The following is a 14,469-nucleotide window of genomic DNA, read 5'->3' on the forward strand; positions in this document are numbered from 1 at the left end:
TGCGTGAGGAAAGAATCCAAAAAAACACAAAAAACACAAAAACAAAAAACAGAAAGCCTTAAGAAGAAGCCTCTACACTGGTACCAAATCCTTATTTGTCACTGCATGTTTATACTTTACAAAATATATAAATATTCAGTTCTAAAAATAATAAAAATATATCAACCACTCCTAAATCTTGCCATTTTAGTAAGTCACGTTGGCACACTCACTTGTACTAGCAACTTGAGCCTTGTGATTCTTTGGAAAGGAAGGATTAGGAATGACGTGAAGGACAGGCCCCTGACACGTGGATGGTTCTCAAGTGCAACCATGGCTTCCCGAAATGCCTGGTTTCCCTCTCTGTACGAACAGTCATGTTATGTATATGTTATGTTAACAACACAGTCCTTAGTTCATCATACAACTACATTACACTCACACACATACAGTGGTGGTCAAAAGTTTACATACACTTGTAAAGAACATAATGTCATGGCTGTCTTGAGTTTCCAGTTATTTCAACAACTCTGATTTTTCTCTGATATAGTGATTGGAACAGATCCTTCTTTGTCACAAAAAACATTCATGAAGTTTGATTCTTTTATGACTTTATTATGGGTAAACTGAAAATGTGACGAAATCAGCTGGGTCAAAAATATACATACAGCAACATGAATGAGCAATTTTGGAGACTTAGAAAGTTGTGTCAATGACATGAGCTTCATAGCATGACCTCTTAACTTCTTGTGAGTGATTATGAGTGACTACAGCTGGTGACTTCTCTGAGGCCATTTAAAAAGGGCTCATTGGATAAAAACACCCACAAACGCTACAATGGGAAAGTCAAAGGAGCTCAGCACAGATTTGAAAAAGAGAATCATTGACTTGAACAAGTCAGGAAAGTCACTTGGAGCCATTTCAAAGCAGCTGCAGGTTCCAAGAGCAACAGTGCAAACAATTGTTTGTAAGTATAAAGTGCATGGCACTGTTTTGTCACTGCCACGATCAGGAAGAAACCGCAAGCTGTCACCTGCTGCTGAGAGAAAACTGGTCAGGAGGGTGAAGAGTCAACCCAGGAGCACCAAAAAGCAGATCTGCCAAGAATTAGAAGCTGCTGGAACACAGGTGTCAGTGTCCACAGTCAAGCGTGTTTTGCATCGCCATGGACTGAGAGGTTGCCGTGCAAGAAGGAAGCCCTTGCTCCAAAAGCGGCACCTTAAGGCTCGACTAAAGTTTGCTGCTGATCACATGGACAAAGATAAGACCTTCTGGAGGAAAGTTCTGTGGTCAGATGAAACAAAAATTGAGCTGTTTGGCCACAATGCCCAGCAATATGGTTGGAGGAGAAAAGGTGAGGCCTTTAACCCCAAGAACACCATGCCTACCATCAAGCACGGTGGTGGTAGTATTATGCTGTGGGCCTGTTTTGCTGCCAATGGAACTGGTGCTTTACAGAGAGTCAATGGGACAATGAAGAAGGAGGATTACCTTCAAATTCTTCAAGAAAACCTGAAGTCATCAGCCCGAAGGTTGGGTCTTGGGCGCAGTTGGGTGTTCCAACAGGACAATGACCCCAAACACACATCAAAAGTGGTAATGGAATGGCTAAATCAGGCTAGAATTAAGGTTTTAGAATGGCCTTCCCAAAGTCCTGACTTAAATCCCATTGAGAACATGTGGATAATGCTGAAGAAACAAGTCCATGTCAGAAAGCCAACAAATTTCACTGAACTGCACCAATTCTGTCAAGAGGAGTGGTCAAAGATTCAACCAGAAACTTGCCAGAAGCTTGTGGATGGCTACCAAAAGCGCCTAATTGAAGTAAAAATGGCCAAAGGACATGTAACCAAATATTAGCATTGCTGTATGTATATTTTTGACCCAGCTGATTTCGTCACATTTTCAGTTTACCCATAATAAAGTCATAAAAGAATCAAACTTCATGAATGTTTTTTGTGATAAAGAAGGATCTGTTCCAATCACTATATCAGAGAAAAATCAGAGTTGTTGAAATAACTGGAAACTCAAGACAGCCATGACATTATGTTCTTTACAAGTGTATGTAAACTTTTGACCACCACTGTATGCACACAGAGTCCTGTTTCCATCACTTTTGGGGACATTACATACACTTACATTCATTTCCTGAATGTAAGTGTAATGTAACCATAACAATAAACAATACTTGCCCAACTTTAAAGGAAGTCTTCACCCTAATATTTAATGATTTACTATGTGCAGACTTGCATTTTGTCCCCAATAGTAAGGTGGGAGTAAGGTGAGTCCTCACAACGTGTTTTTGTAAACAGACTGTCCCCACAACTACAGGGGTATGCATTCATAGACACACATGCACACACACACAAACAAACACACACCACTGATCATCCATAGAGAAAGATCAAACTGGCTTAAGTATCCCTTAAGCTCTTGGTTCACTTAAAGCATAAGCTTATAGCATAGGCAGTTAGAACCTTATTAGCTGGAAAACATAATAGAACAACAACATTTAGTTGTGAACAATATCACAGAAAATGATGAAAATTATGATGAAATTAATACACGTTTTTCTAAGCACATGTATATAAAGGCTATATTGTAACTCAAAATATTGCCACTTTTGAGTAACAGAAGCACTATATGTTATGGTTGTTAAACTTAAAATTTCACTTCAAAGAACTTAAAATGGAGGACTAAAAATGCAGACAGGACAAAAAGGGTAAAATGAACTAAAGATACATTAATAAACATACTATAAAGGAACAGAAACAGGCAAACTGTGTCTTTAAATCAGCAACACAAGGAAATACCCAAAGAAGGAAAAAGGTAAAGGTAAACAAAACACAAGAGAAGAAAACTACAAAATGAAAAAGGAAACTAAACTGAAGCTCCAAACCATGACAGTATACAAATTATAGTGCTTTAGTCCCTGCTATACACTAATTTACTGCATATAAATGTATTTAATAAAAGTTGAGGTCTCATAAAACACAAAAACTGCATATTGTTGAATTTATGATTTCACTGATTACATGAAACATCACTTATCAGAGGGCTCAGTTGCAATTGGCTCAGCCTTAGAGGAAAGAAGACAAGAGAGGTCCTTCTTTCAACATGGACACTTGTTGGAAGGCTGTAGACAGGGCACTGAAACTTCTAAAGAGGTGACACACAGACCTACAGACAAAGACTCAAGCAATTGAATCCAGTCGCCAAACAGGTCAAGCACTGACCAATCACCAAGACAAATTCCTAGTAATGTGAAACCTCTTCACTTACAATGGCAATAAAGTCTTTCTGATTCTGATTCTGAGAGTGAGGGCACACTGCAGGATTATTTTACTGCTACAGACTGGTTGATGGGTTAAATGGGTTAGATGTGCTCTGGAGGTCCTCCAGGGCCACTCTAGAGGACTCTTCTGTCAGTGTACAGGATAATGCTGACTATGTGACTGGGTACATTAGCACTTGTGTGGATAATATCGTGCCCACCATACAAGTCAGGAGGTTTCCCAACCAGAATCCTTGGATAAACAGTCAGGTACGTCATATGCTGTGTGCTGGCTCCACTGCATTTACACCTGGCAATGAGACTGAGTACATATCTGTGGAGATTCTCAGTCATTCAGGTCATATTCACTGAAAGAGTTAAAGCAAGGCGTCTGGACTGTGTAGATAGGCTTGAAGATGTTTCGCTGCTAATCCAAGCAGCTTCATCAGTTCTGAAAACTGACTGGTGAGGAACCAATATATACCCCTCGGTGGGAGTGACTAAGTGAAACTAGCTAAAACAAAGGATCTGATAGTCCTGCAGATTAGTCTATGTAGTTGGATGGACAGTGATTGGCCCCCTGTGTCTAACGACTGGCTAATGGCTGTGAGAATGTTAATGAGTTCGGGTATGACCGATTAATGACCTATTGTTGTTATGGCTTTCGTGTGAATTGGGGTGAAACTTCCTAGGTGTGGATGGGAGGACAGCATTGTAAGTGCAAGAGAGGTGATGTCTAAGTCCACCACCTCTGTTGAGTGAAGGTTTTTCCAACTTAACATAGATGGCTTCCTTGACCCCTCTTTCGTACCACCTGTCCTCTCTGTCAAGAATGTGGACATTGTTGTCATCAAAGGAATGTCCTTTTTCCTTGAGGTGTAAGTGGACTGCTGAGTCTTGTCCTGTGGAGGTGGCTCTCCTGTGTTGTGCCATTCTTCTGTGGAGTGGTTGTTTTGTTTCACCAATGTAAAGATCAGAGCATTCTTCACTGCACTGGACTGCATATATGATATTGCTCTGTTTTTCCCTGGGGATTTTGTCCTTGGGATGGACCAGTTTCTGTCTCAGTGTAATCATGGGTATGAAGTGGACCGGGATGTCATGGTTATTGAACATTCTTTTTAGTTTTTCTGATAATCCTGATACGTAAGGAATGACAATGTTGCTCTTCTTCCTGTTGTCCTTTTTATTGTTACTGGGTCTTCTTTTTGTGGCTTTGGTGAGTGCCCAGTTGGGATAGCCACATGTTTTTAGGGCTGACCTGAGGTCTTGTTGTTCCTTCACCTGTCCTGCTGAGCTGGTGGGGACTGTCTCAGCTCTGTGATGCAGGGTTCTGATGACTCTCATCTTGTGTTCCAGTGGATGGTGTGAGTCAAACAGTAGGTATTGGTCTGTGTGGGTGGGTTTCCTGTATATTTCCACATTAAGGCTTCTGTCTTCCTCAATGTGAACAGTACAGGCTAGATTGTTTTCACTGGTGTTCTCCTGTGTGAACTTGATGTAGTGGTCCACTGAGTTGATGTGATCTGTGAAACGTTGCACTTCCTGGGTCTTGATCTTGACCCAAGTGTCATCCACATATCTGAACCAGTGGGAGGGAGGTGTTCCAGGAAAGGACCTCAAAGCTATTCTTTCCACCTCTTCCATATACAGGTTGGCCACAATGGGAGACACAGGTGATCCAATGGCACAGCCATGCTTCTGCCTGTAAAAATTCTCCTTATACTGAAAGTACGTAGTGTTCAGGCAAAGGTCTAATAAATCGCAGATGTGGTCTGGAGAAAGATTGGCTGAGATGCAGACAGTAGAAGCTGACACCAAAAAGCCTACTTCTCACAGTATCTTCATAATACTTCTCAGTATCAGGATTATCAGAAAAACTAAAAAGAATTTTCAATAACCATGACATCCCGGTCCATTTCAAACCATGATTACACTGAGACAGAAACATCCCCATCCCCAGGGAAAAACAGTTGGATAAACATTCCATAGTTTAACCATGCTCACTTTTCTTTATTTTCCACTGTAACAAGAAATACTGTGTCACGCCGTGTTTTTGGTTGTGTCTTGTCTTTTCAAGAATATATATATATATGTAAAAATATAAATTTGATTTCCAGTCTACATGTCATGTTTCAAAGGGCGGCACGGTGGTGCAGTGGTTAGCACTGTCGCCTCCAGGTTCGAATCCCGGTCTGGGCCCTTCTATGTGGAGTTTGCATGTTCTCCCTGTGCCTGCGTGGGTTTTCTCCGGGTACTCCGGCTTCCTCCCACAATACCAAAAACATGCACATTAGGTTAATTGGCTACTCTAAATTGCCCCTAGGTGTGAGTGTGAGAGTGTGTGGTTGTTTGTCTTTGTGTGTTGGCCCTGCGATTGACTGGCGACCAGTCCAGGGTGTACCCCGCCTCTCGCCCGTAGTCAGCTGGGATAGGCTCCAGCTCCCCCGCGACCCTGACGGATAAGCGGTATAGAAAATGGATGAATGGATGGATGTCATGTTTCATGGTTGTCTTGCCATGTGTTTCCATGTACTATGTTCCAGGTTTTTGCCATGTCCTGTTTTATTTTGTAGTTCACTTCCCCTGTGTCTCTCTCTTTCATGTAGCTTTGCTTTAGTTTATCCTGATTGCTTTCTCCTCCCTAATGCATTGCACCTGTGTCATATTGTCTTGTCTATTTAGTCCTTGTCTTCTCGTTCATGTTTGTCAGTTTGTTGCTTATGTCTGGATGCTATGTTTTTTGTCTCCATGCATTTTGTCGTCATGCCAGGAATTTCTTGTCCCGCCATACCATGATTGGTCACCACAGTTTTCTGGTTCTTTTGGCACAGTAAGTGTGTGAATTTGAGTTTCTGAAAGCAAAAAAGAGACTATTGTTTTGGACCTCTGCCTCTCCTTGTGACTCTGCATTGGGGTTCAGCCTTCTTTACCACAGTATTCCCTCATCACAGCAGACCTTCTCGCCAAGCCTTGCCAGGACGCCATGTCTCACCAGACCTCTGTGCCACGTCTCATCAGGTCGCCACGTCAGGCCTCCATGCCACGTCTTGTCAGGTCGCCACGTCAGGCCTCCATGCCACGTCTCGTCAGGTAGGTACCTGGGTGTTGAACTGCTGGTGCCAGCCCCCTCCACCCACCCAAGCTGGGTGTTCTTGGACTGAGCAATTTTGGTTATTTATGAAGGGACATCTGGAATCTGTCCCTTGAGGGGGGGATTCTGTCACGACATGTCTTTGTGTGTCTCTCTTTCATGTAGCTTTGGTTTAGTTTATCCTGATTGCTTTCCCCTCCCTAATGTGTTGAACCTGTGTCATATTGTCCTGTCTAGATAGATCGATAGATAGATAGATGACTTTATTCATCCCCAAGGGGAAATTAGGTTGTCATAGCAGTCTGGTATACTTGGTGGTACAGTGGGGGGGGTGGGGGGGGGGGGGGTGACAGTATGTTGTTTGGAGAGGCAGTAGAAGCAGTACAGGGGCTGCAGGGGGAGGACGAGTTGGAGGTGAACCTATTGAAGAACATGTTCAACTCGTTAGCACGTTGTTCATTCTCCTCAACTGCATCTCTCCTCTGGAAGTCAGATCTCTCTCATCCCACTCCAGACAGTCGTGGATCAGCGGTTAGAGTGTCGGACCCGTAACCGGTGGATCGCTGGTTCGATTCCCCGTACCGGTGTCCATGGCTGAGGTACCCTTGAGCAAGGTACCTAACCCCCACTGCTCCCCGGGCGCTGCACGCGGTCGCCCACTGCCCCGGGTTTGCTGTGTGTGTGTGCACGTCACTTGGGTGGGTTAAATGCAGAGCACAAATTTCGTTGGAGTGAGTTCCCTCCAATGACAAAATATGTCACTTTCAGACGTCCCTGGTATTGTTCTCCTCCAGTTTGTGTTCCAGTTTTCTTCTGTATTTGTCCCTGCTCTCCCTGATGCCGCGTTTGAGCTACCTTTGTACCTGCTTGAGTTCTGCATGGTCCCCTGATCTAAAGGCCCTCTTCTTCTCATTGAGAAGGTCCTTCAGGTCGCTGGTTACCCATGGTTTGTTGTTTGGGTAGCAGCGGACTTCTTTAGTGGGGATGGTATTGTCAATGCAGAACCCAATGTACTCAGAGACACAGTCAGTCAGGCAAGCAATGTCCTCACCATGTGGCTCGTACACAGCATCCCAGTCTGTGGCCTCGAGCACTCCACGCAGTGTTTCCATGGCCTCAGGAGACCATTTCCTCACTGTCCTCACTGTGATTGGGTGCTGCTGAACCACAGGCTCGCATAATGGTGAGAGCAGGACTAGGTTGTGGTCTGACCTGCCCAGTGGTGGTAGAGCAGTGGAGCTGTACGCATCCTTAACATTTGTGTACAGCAGGTCCAAAGATTATTTTCACGTGTGGCGTATGTTACAAACTGGTAGAAGGTTGGGAGTGTGGATGAGAGGGAGACATGGTTAAAGTCACCTGTGATGAGGATGAAGGCCCCGGGGTGTTTTGTATGTAATCCCACAGTCACAGTGTGGATGGTGTCACAACGCTGCTTCTGCGTTTCCAGATGGAGGATTGTAGACTGTGACCGCGATAACACTGGTAAACTCCCTCTGCAAATAATATGGTGGGTCTCTCTCCGGCCAAGAGAGTCGGGTGCCTCAGGGCCATCAGCTGTCTATTTAGTCCTTGTCTTCCCGGTCACATTTGTCAGTTCATTGTTTATGTCTGGATGTTATGTTTTTGTCTCCATGCTTTTTGTCTTCATGCCAGGGATTGCCATGTCTTCATGCCAGGAATTTCTCGTCTCGCCATGCCATGATTGGTCACCACAGTTTTCTGGTGCTTTTGCCACAGTAAATGTGTGAATTTGAGTTTTTGAAAGCAATAAAAGACTATTGTTTTGAACCTCTGCCTCTAATTGTGACTCTGCATCGGGGTTCAGCCTTCCTTACCTGACTCATCCTGACACCCTACTGTTCTTTTGAACCCAGCTGTTCAGCTCAAACACTTACTGTTTTCGTTTCAGTGACTTTCTCTCTAATTTTTCAGTGATTTGGTTTTAGTTAATTTCTGCTACCTTGCTCACTTTATTGATTAGTGACTCTCTCTCTCCCTGGAGACGTTGGTGGTTGGTGGGGGTGCGGGGGTGGGGGGGAACTTACAATAACATGGTTATTTTGTTTTGGTTTTGGTTTTTCTCCTGTCTCTCTTCGTCTCGTGCTTCTCTCTTCTCCCCTCTCCCTAGTGTGTTGGCTTGTTTCTGTATTCTCTCTCCCTGTCTGTCTGTGAACAGAGTCTGTGTTATCTTCCCACCTCTCCACCTGCACACCTGCCACTCATTCATCCCCAGTTAACTCCACATCCTGCCTGCAGTGATCCCTCCACTCCACCGCTTCAGGCTCTCTTCTCCTAGTGATCCATGCTTTTTTAAATCTGTTTTATTGCTAACTCTCTGTTTCTTCTGCCCCAGTTCCATCTTCCTCCCTCCGTCAATTTTTCCTCGTCCAGCTCTGTTTCAAGTTTGGCTGAAGTTTCCTGTTTTTGGCTTTCTGATTTGGATTCACCTTAGTTAGGTTGGCTTTTTGTACTGACAACACGGTCTCACTGGCTCAATGGCTTAGTCTTTTGAATAATTTGTTGAAATACTCTGTTTTAGACTGGAATAGACTGGGATCTTTTGATCTTTTGTACCATATCTTAACATCTGAACACCAACTGACTAACATGCTGCCCTGCACCTTAGCAATTGATTTTGCTCATTCACTGTCCACCTGCTGTTCATTTGCACTGTTTACCTCACCCACTTGCACTATACTCCACCCTGCACTACCTCACTTTTGGACTACCTCCAGAAAAATATTTATTTCACTTATTTTATTTTGTGTTACCTTATTCTATTTTATTTTTATTTTTATTTTATTTCTTCAATTATATGTTACTTGTTACGTTCTATGTATGCACCAATCACCCAGACAAATTCCTAGTAATGTGAAACCTCTTCACTTACATGGCAACAAAGTCTTTTCTGATTCTGATTCTGATCTCCCAACTGATGCCTGCCAACAATGAGATCCCCCTGATGCTTTGTGAGCTCTTTGCTGACCATGGCTTTTGCTGTAAGAAGCAATTTTTGCTTAGTTAGTTATTTATGCCTCGCTTAGTTAGTTACTTACTACTTGATTTGATACTTTTGCACCGAGAGGAGAACTGTGCCCCAATTTCGTTGTGCTAATGTACACTGCACAATGACAATAAAGACTCTTATCTTAAATTGCATCTGCACTAATACAGCCACATTATTCTAGTTTTTTCATTTTTAATATTTTCCCACTAAACAATTTCAGTTTGTTTTTAACTGAGTTGCACAGATTGTAAATCACATTAAAGGTGGAAACCATTCTGAAGGGATTGATCTCGCTCTGATTATTCCTCAAAAACCTGCCATTTTAACAAGGGTGTGTAGACATTTTATATCGAGTGTTTTGAACACAGAAGAGTCTCCCATTCTAATGAAACTTATCGGACTGTCCTGGACTTTGTAACCCCTTACAGAGTCAAAAGGTCAGACAAGCCACGACTGCCCTGGTTAAACAAAGCCACCCAGGAATTAACAAGAGGCTGCATCAGAAAGGAAAGAAAATTGAAGAAAAAGTGGTTAACATTTATTTTATGAGCTATGGAAAGATGCAATGAAAAACCATCAAAAGGCAGTTGTTGTTGTTCTTTTCTAATGTAATTTCAAATAGTCCTAACTGCTGCATTTTATTGACTCCCCTCTTCTTGTCAATACATTGATACCTCATGGAGACATGATATGGACATGGAGATGTTTTAACATTTTTTAATCAACAAAGTGAGGCACATTAGGCAACAAATTACCCCCACAGACAGCGTTTTACATGTCAACAGGGATGTTCATAGTAGTTTTGGCAATGTACCTCCCTAATGTATATCCCTGTCCTTTTTATCTGAAGTATAGTTAACATGAAATCAACTACATGCAGCCTTGATTTTATATCCGCCTTTTTTCTTGGAGAGGTTCATGACACAGTTGGGCCCAGTGTTTTACTGATTATTAATAGCTCTTTAGAAAATGGTTTTAGAGACCTGCATAGCACAGGTTTAAATCTGATTTTAAGATTTTATTGATCTTTGTTGAAGCTTGTCTGGGACTGGCCCCAAGCTACATAACAGAATTGCTGACGTCATATGAGCCAGCTCAGATCCCCTGGTGTGACTTTTCAAACTGTTGTGAGGTTTAAATCTAAAGGTAACTGAACTTTTGTCATTAGGGCCCCATGGCTTTGGAGCAGTCTGCCTGAGGAAATAAGGCTTGCATGACCAGTAATTTCATGTAAATCTCTTCTTAAAACTAATTTTCACAGACTTTTATTTATTTATTTATTTTTTAATCTTTATTCATATAGTTTTATTCTTTATTATTTTCATTCCTTCATAGTTAGTAGTTCATCATTTTAGTGCCTTTTAGTGCTTTGTAAAAAACTAACTCACTATTTTATTTACTCTTCTTATTGTAGTTTACAATATTTTCCACTATAGTCTACTATACTATACTACTATATATATATATATATATATATATATATATATATATATATATATATATATATATATATATGTACATATACTATTAGTATACTATTATCATATACTATACTAGACATTATAGCCCATTAATAATAATAATATTTTCTATATAAATATATACTTCTCTCTTAAGCATTGCCGTGATTATAGCCTAACTACTGAGATTCTTAGACTTTTTTTTATTGTACTCAATGTAGATCATCAAGCTTTGAATATAAAAGCAGCTCATTGAAAATGTGGTTTATATTCCATTAAAAAATGCAACTCCCTGTTTATTGGTATTTGTCACAAGCACAGGTTAAGCTAGCAGTTATTTACTGTTGACATAAAATGAATTCACTGTCAGCATATTTCCGTGTTTTGCCATTGGTTTCAGTCAACAAAAGCAGCTGCTACTTTGGTGATATCTGTTGGAGATTTCCCTCAATTGCATATTTTCTGATTTGCTGTGGGAGACTGTGAGAGAGCTCTCAAATGTGTGTATTTACTGTGCCCCCTCCTAATGTTACTCTTCCAGGTGTGTTATGGTGGTACACTGTGATTTGTAATATTCTAGTGAACTTTTAAGAAAGTACTCCATTATTTACCTATTTAGGTAGCCAAACAAAATGCTCCTTATGTCGTGTGCACTTATGAGATGTTTATATTTACATGTTAGCAGAGTATGACACATTCAGCAAAAACAGTAAATACATTTTACCTAGTTTTACTGAATGATGTTTAAGGTTTTGCTTTTATCTAAGGCTGGGCAAGGTAACACGTTATTGTGTTAACACATTAATTAACACCCACAATTATTTTATCGTGCATTAATTCAGTTTTTTTATTATAATTATTATTTTTAAAGTCCATTGCTTGCTAGCTAACTAACAGTTGCTAAAATAATTGATAACGTACTAACTTGCCCATCTCTAGTAAGTTAATGCGTTAACTCACCCAGCCCAACTTTTATCACGATTGTTTTGTCGTACTGATTTCAAATACACGTATTTGATGTGCATGCATTTTTAGAGTAGTATTTTGTTATATGTATATTTTCATACAAAAAGGAAAAAGTTGGACAGCATTTGTGCTGGGGATTGGGAGATATACCTTGGGGGAGGAGCAGGCAGACTGTCCAAACAAATGGCAATTGGGCCTTCTAGGGTTTGTTTCAAAGCAAGGTCTGTGGCAGTGAACATTTAAGGTGTCAGCATCACTGTTTATGATTAAAATATTTCTTCAGATTGTTATGTGCCATTGTATATTTTGCTGTCCCTTGTATGTGTGTCTGTCTGTGTTCTAGGTGCAGTTTCCTGAGAGATGATGCAGGGCACCTGCATCAAGCTGTGGGTGCGGCCTATATAAGTGGCTCTTTTCTCCGCCCTCTCTCTCATCTCCCTGGCACAGGATCCCAGCCTTTGTTTGTGTTAACCATCTTTTGTTGTAAATAAATATGCTTTTCTTGCATCAGATCTAGTATCATTTTCCCTTAATGTGCTGTGACTTTGAGCCGATCATAACAAGATTAAGAAACTATTTGTGAACTTTCAGTAAAAACGCTTCAGGTACTTATCTTCATAATGAAATAATGTGTGACTACTTTGTGACTATTCAGTATGATAAATCAGTAATGAATCATGAGTCATTACCAGTTACCATTACCAGTCTTGTGACACAGTGACTATTTTAAACTTAATTAGGATCAAAAGTGGAAAAAGGTGGGTAGTTTTCCTGTAACCCAGCTCCTTGGTTAGCAGTTGTGTCAGAACTAGCGACAGTTGACAAGACCGCCAGAAAAGTGCATTTGTGAACAACTTCCACCACATCCAACTACATGAATGTATTTCATTGTGTGTACTGTAGGGTACATAGAGAAAAAAACAGTGACAAATTATTGAGGGTTACTGTTGGGTTCTCTAGCCATGTGCTAAGGAGAACAATAGAGAGGCCTATATGTACCCCATGAGACCTGAACTAGAGTGACTGTCGGTTCTGTAACTTTTCCTTTTTCTTTTTTTCCTTTTTCCAACGTGAATCGCTGGGAATCAGCTGATCTCACATTAACAAGGACCGCACGCCAACTTTGTTAAGGACGAAACAGAGTTAGTTTTTTTTCTTCACCAGTGATTTTCCCCGCTGCCGAGGGACACATTAATACTCTGCATCGCTTGAGGAGTGAGATAACGGACCGTCAGCACCCCGTTGAGGACAGCTCTGCGAACATTAAGCGGACTATTAATTTTCCAACTCCGAAGGATCGGAGCAAAGAGACTTATGTCTGGGCAGGGGCATTATTAAAATAGAATTGTTAGTGTATGATTTTTCACTTGTAAGTGCCACACTCGTTTAATTTTGTTACCGATTATCCAAACTCATCAGTTCAGTGAGCTTGCGCATCACCAGTTAAAAGACCAATATGTGATCAGATAAACTTCAGTTTACTGACTCCGCTATTGTGTGGTGATAGTGTGGGACTCAAAAGCACTGAAGTGGTGATCTTTACTAGGTTTTTATTTCTTTATTTCTTCTTCTATCCTTATCTCTTTCTCTCACAGTTTTACATGGGCATGAGGTAGAGGTCCGAGCATGCGATCACGAATCTCCGCGCTAGACATGTGACGCTTGAGGGTCTTCGCCTTTGTAATCTTTGTTTGCCACGTAAGCCATCTTGCGTGCCACTTTGCTGCCATCTTGGTTCTTGCTGACATCACTCACGTGATGACCCGCCATCTTGGCTTCAAGGGACACGCTCCTCGCGTCATCCCTCCGCCATCTCTCTCTCTCTCTTTCTCACACACACACACACACACATACACTCCTGTATATATGCATACCCATATACATGTATAGATATACCCCTGCTGCTGTACCTGTGTTATCCCTAGTTAGTAGTTAATGTGTGTGGATAAAACTTGGATTATAATAGTGTTTATTGCAAAGTGATACTTGGTTGTTGCTGGTTAATAAATCCTGTTATAGTTTAACTTGTCGTTGTCTGTGGTTATTGTGAATGTACTTATTATAACAGCTGGATTCATGACAGTCAGTGCTCATAAGGGGCAGTCGTGGATCAGCGGTTAGGGTGTCGGACCCGTAACCGGTGGATCGCTGGTTCGATTCCCCGTACTGGTGTCCATGACTGAGGTACCCTTGAGCAAGGTACCTAACCCCCACGGCTCCCCGGGCTCTGCATGCGGTCGCCCACTGCCCCGGGTTTGCTGTGTGTGCACGTCACTTGGGTGGGTTAAATGCAGAGCACGAATTTCGTTGGAGTGAGTTCCCTCCAATGACAAAATATGTCACTTTCATCTTTCATCTTCATCTTTCATCTTTAAGAGACTGTTATTTCCTACTTATTAATTTGGCTATTGGTCCCTGGTGACAGGGTGGTGCCCCGATTTTCACGTGTAAGGATACACTGATTTTGCTTCAATGATTATTCCCATAATCACTGACCCTTCTTGCCAATAACCAAATTGCCCCTACTAGTGCACAACAGTTACACATCATGTTCAAAGCTGAAACATACATGTTGGTATTTTATTTAGTAATGAGAGTAGTGACTGTCAATTACACATGAAAGGTAAATCAGTATTAGAACAGTGTTCCTGATTTAGACCTGTGATGACACACTGCCAAGCTGTTT

General features: G+C 41.6%; 1 protein-coding gene across 4 annotated transcripts in view; it reads right to left on the reverse strand.

Annotated features, from left to right (window-relative positions):
- The window catches only part of ngef (neuronal guanine nucleotide exchange factor), a 60,841-nt gene that overhangs the window by 12,656 nt on the left and 33,716 nt on the right, over positions 1–14,469 (reverse strand). For all 4 annotated transcript variants that reach the window (XM_046388053.1, XM_046388052.1, XM_046388054.1 and 1 more), the window contains one exon: positions 213–342. In XM_046388053.1, the coding sequence (XP_046244009.1) occupies positions 213–342 (130 nt within the window). The remainder of the gene's footprint in view (positions 1–212; positions 343–14,469) is intronic.

Source organism: Scatophagus argus, chromosome 5, assembly GCF_020382885.2.
Source record: "Scatophagus argus isolate fScaArg1 chromosome 5, fScaArg1.pri, whole genome shotgun sequence".
In the NCBI taxonomy this organism is placed as follows: Eukaryota; Metazoa; Chordata; class Actinopteri; family Scatophagidae; genus Scatophagus; species Scatophagus argus.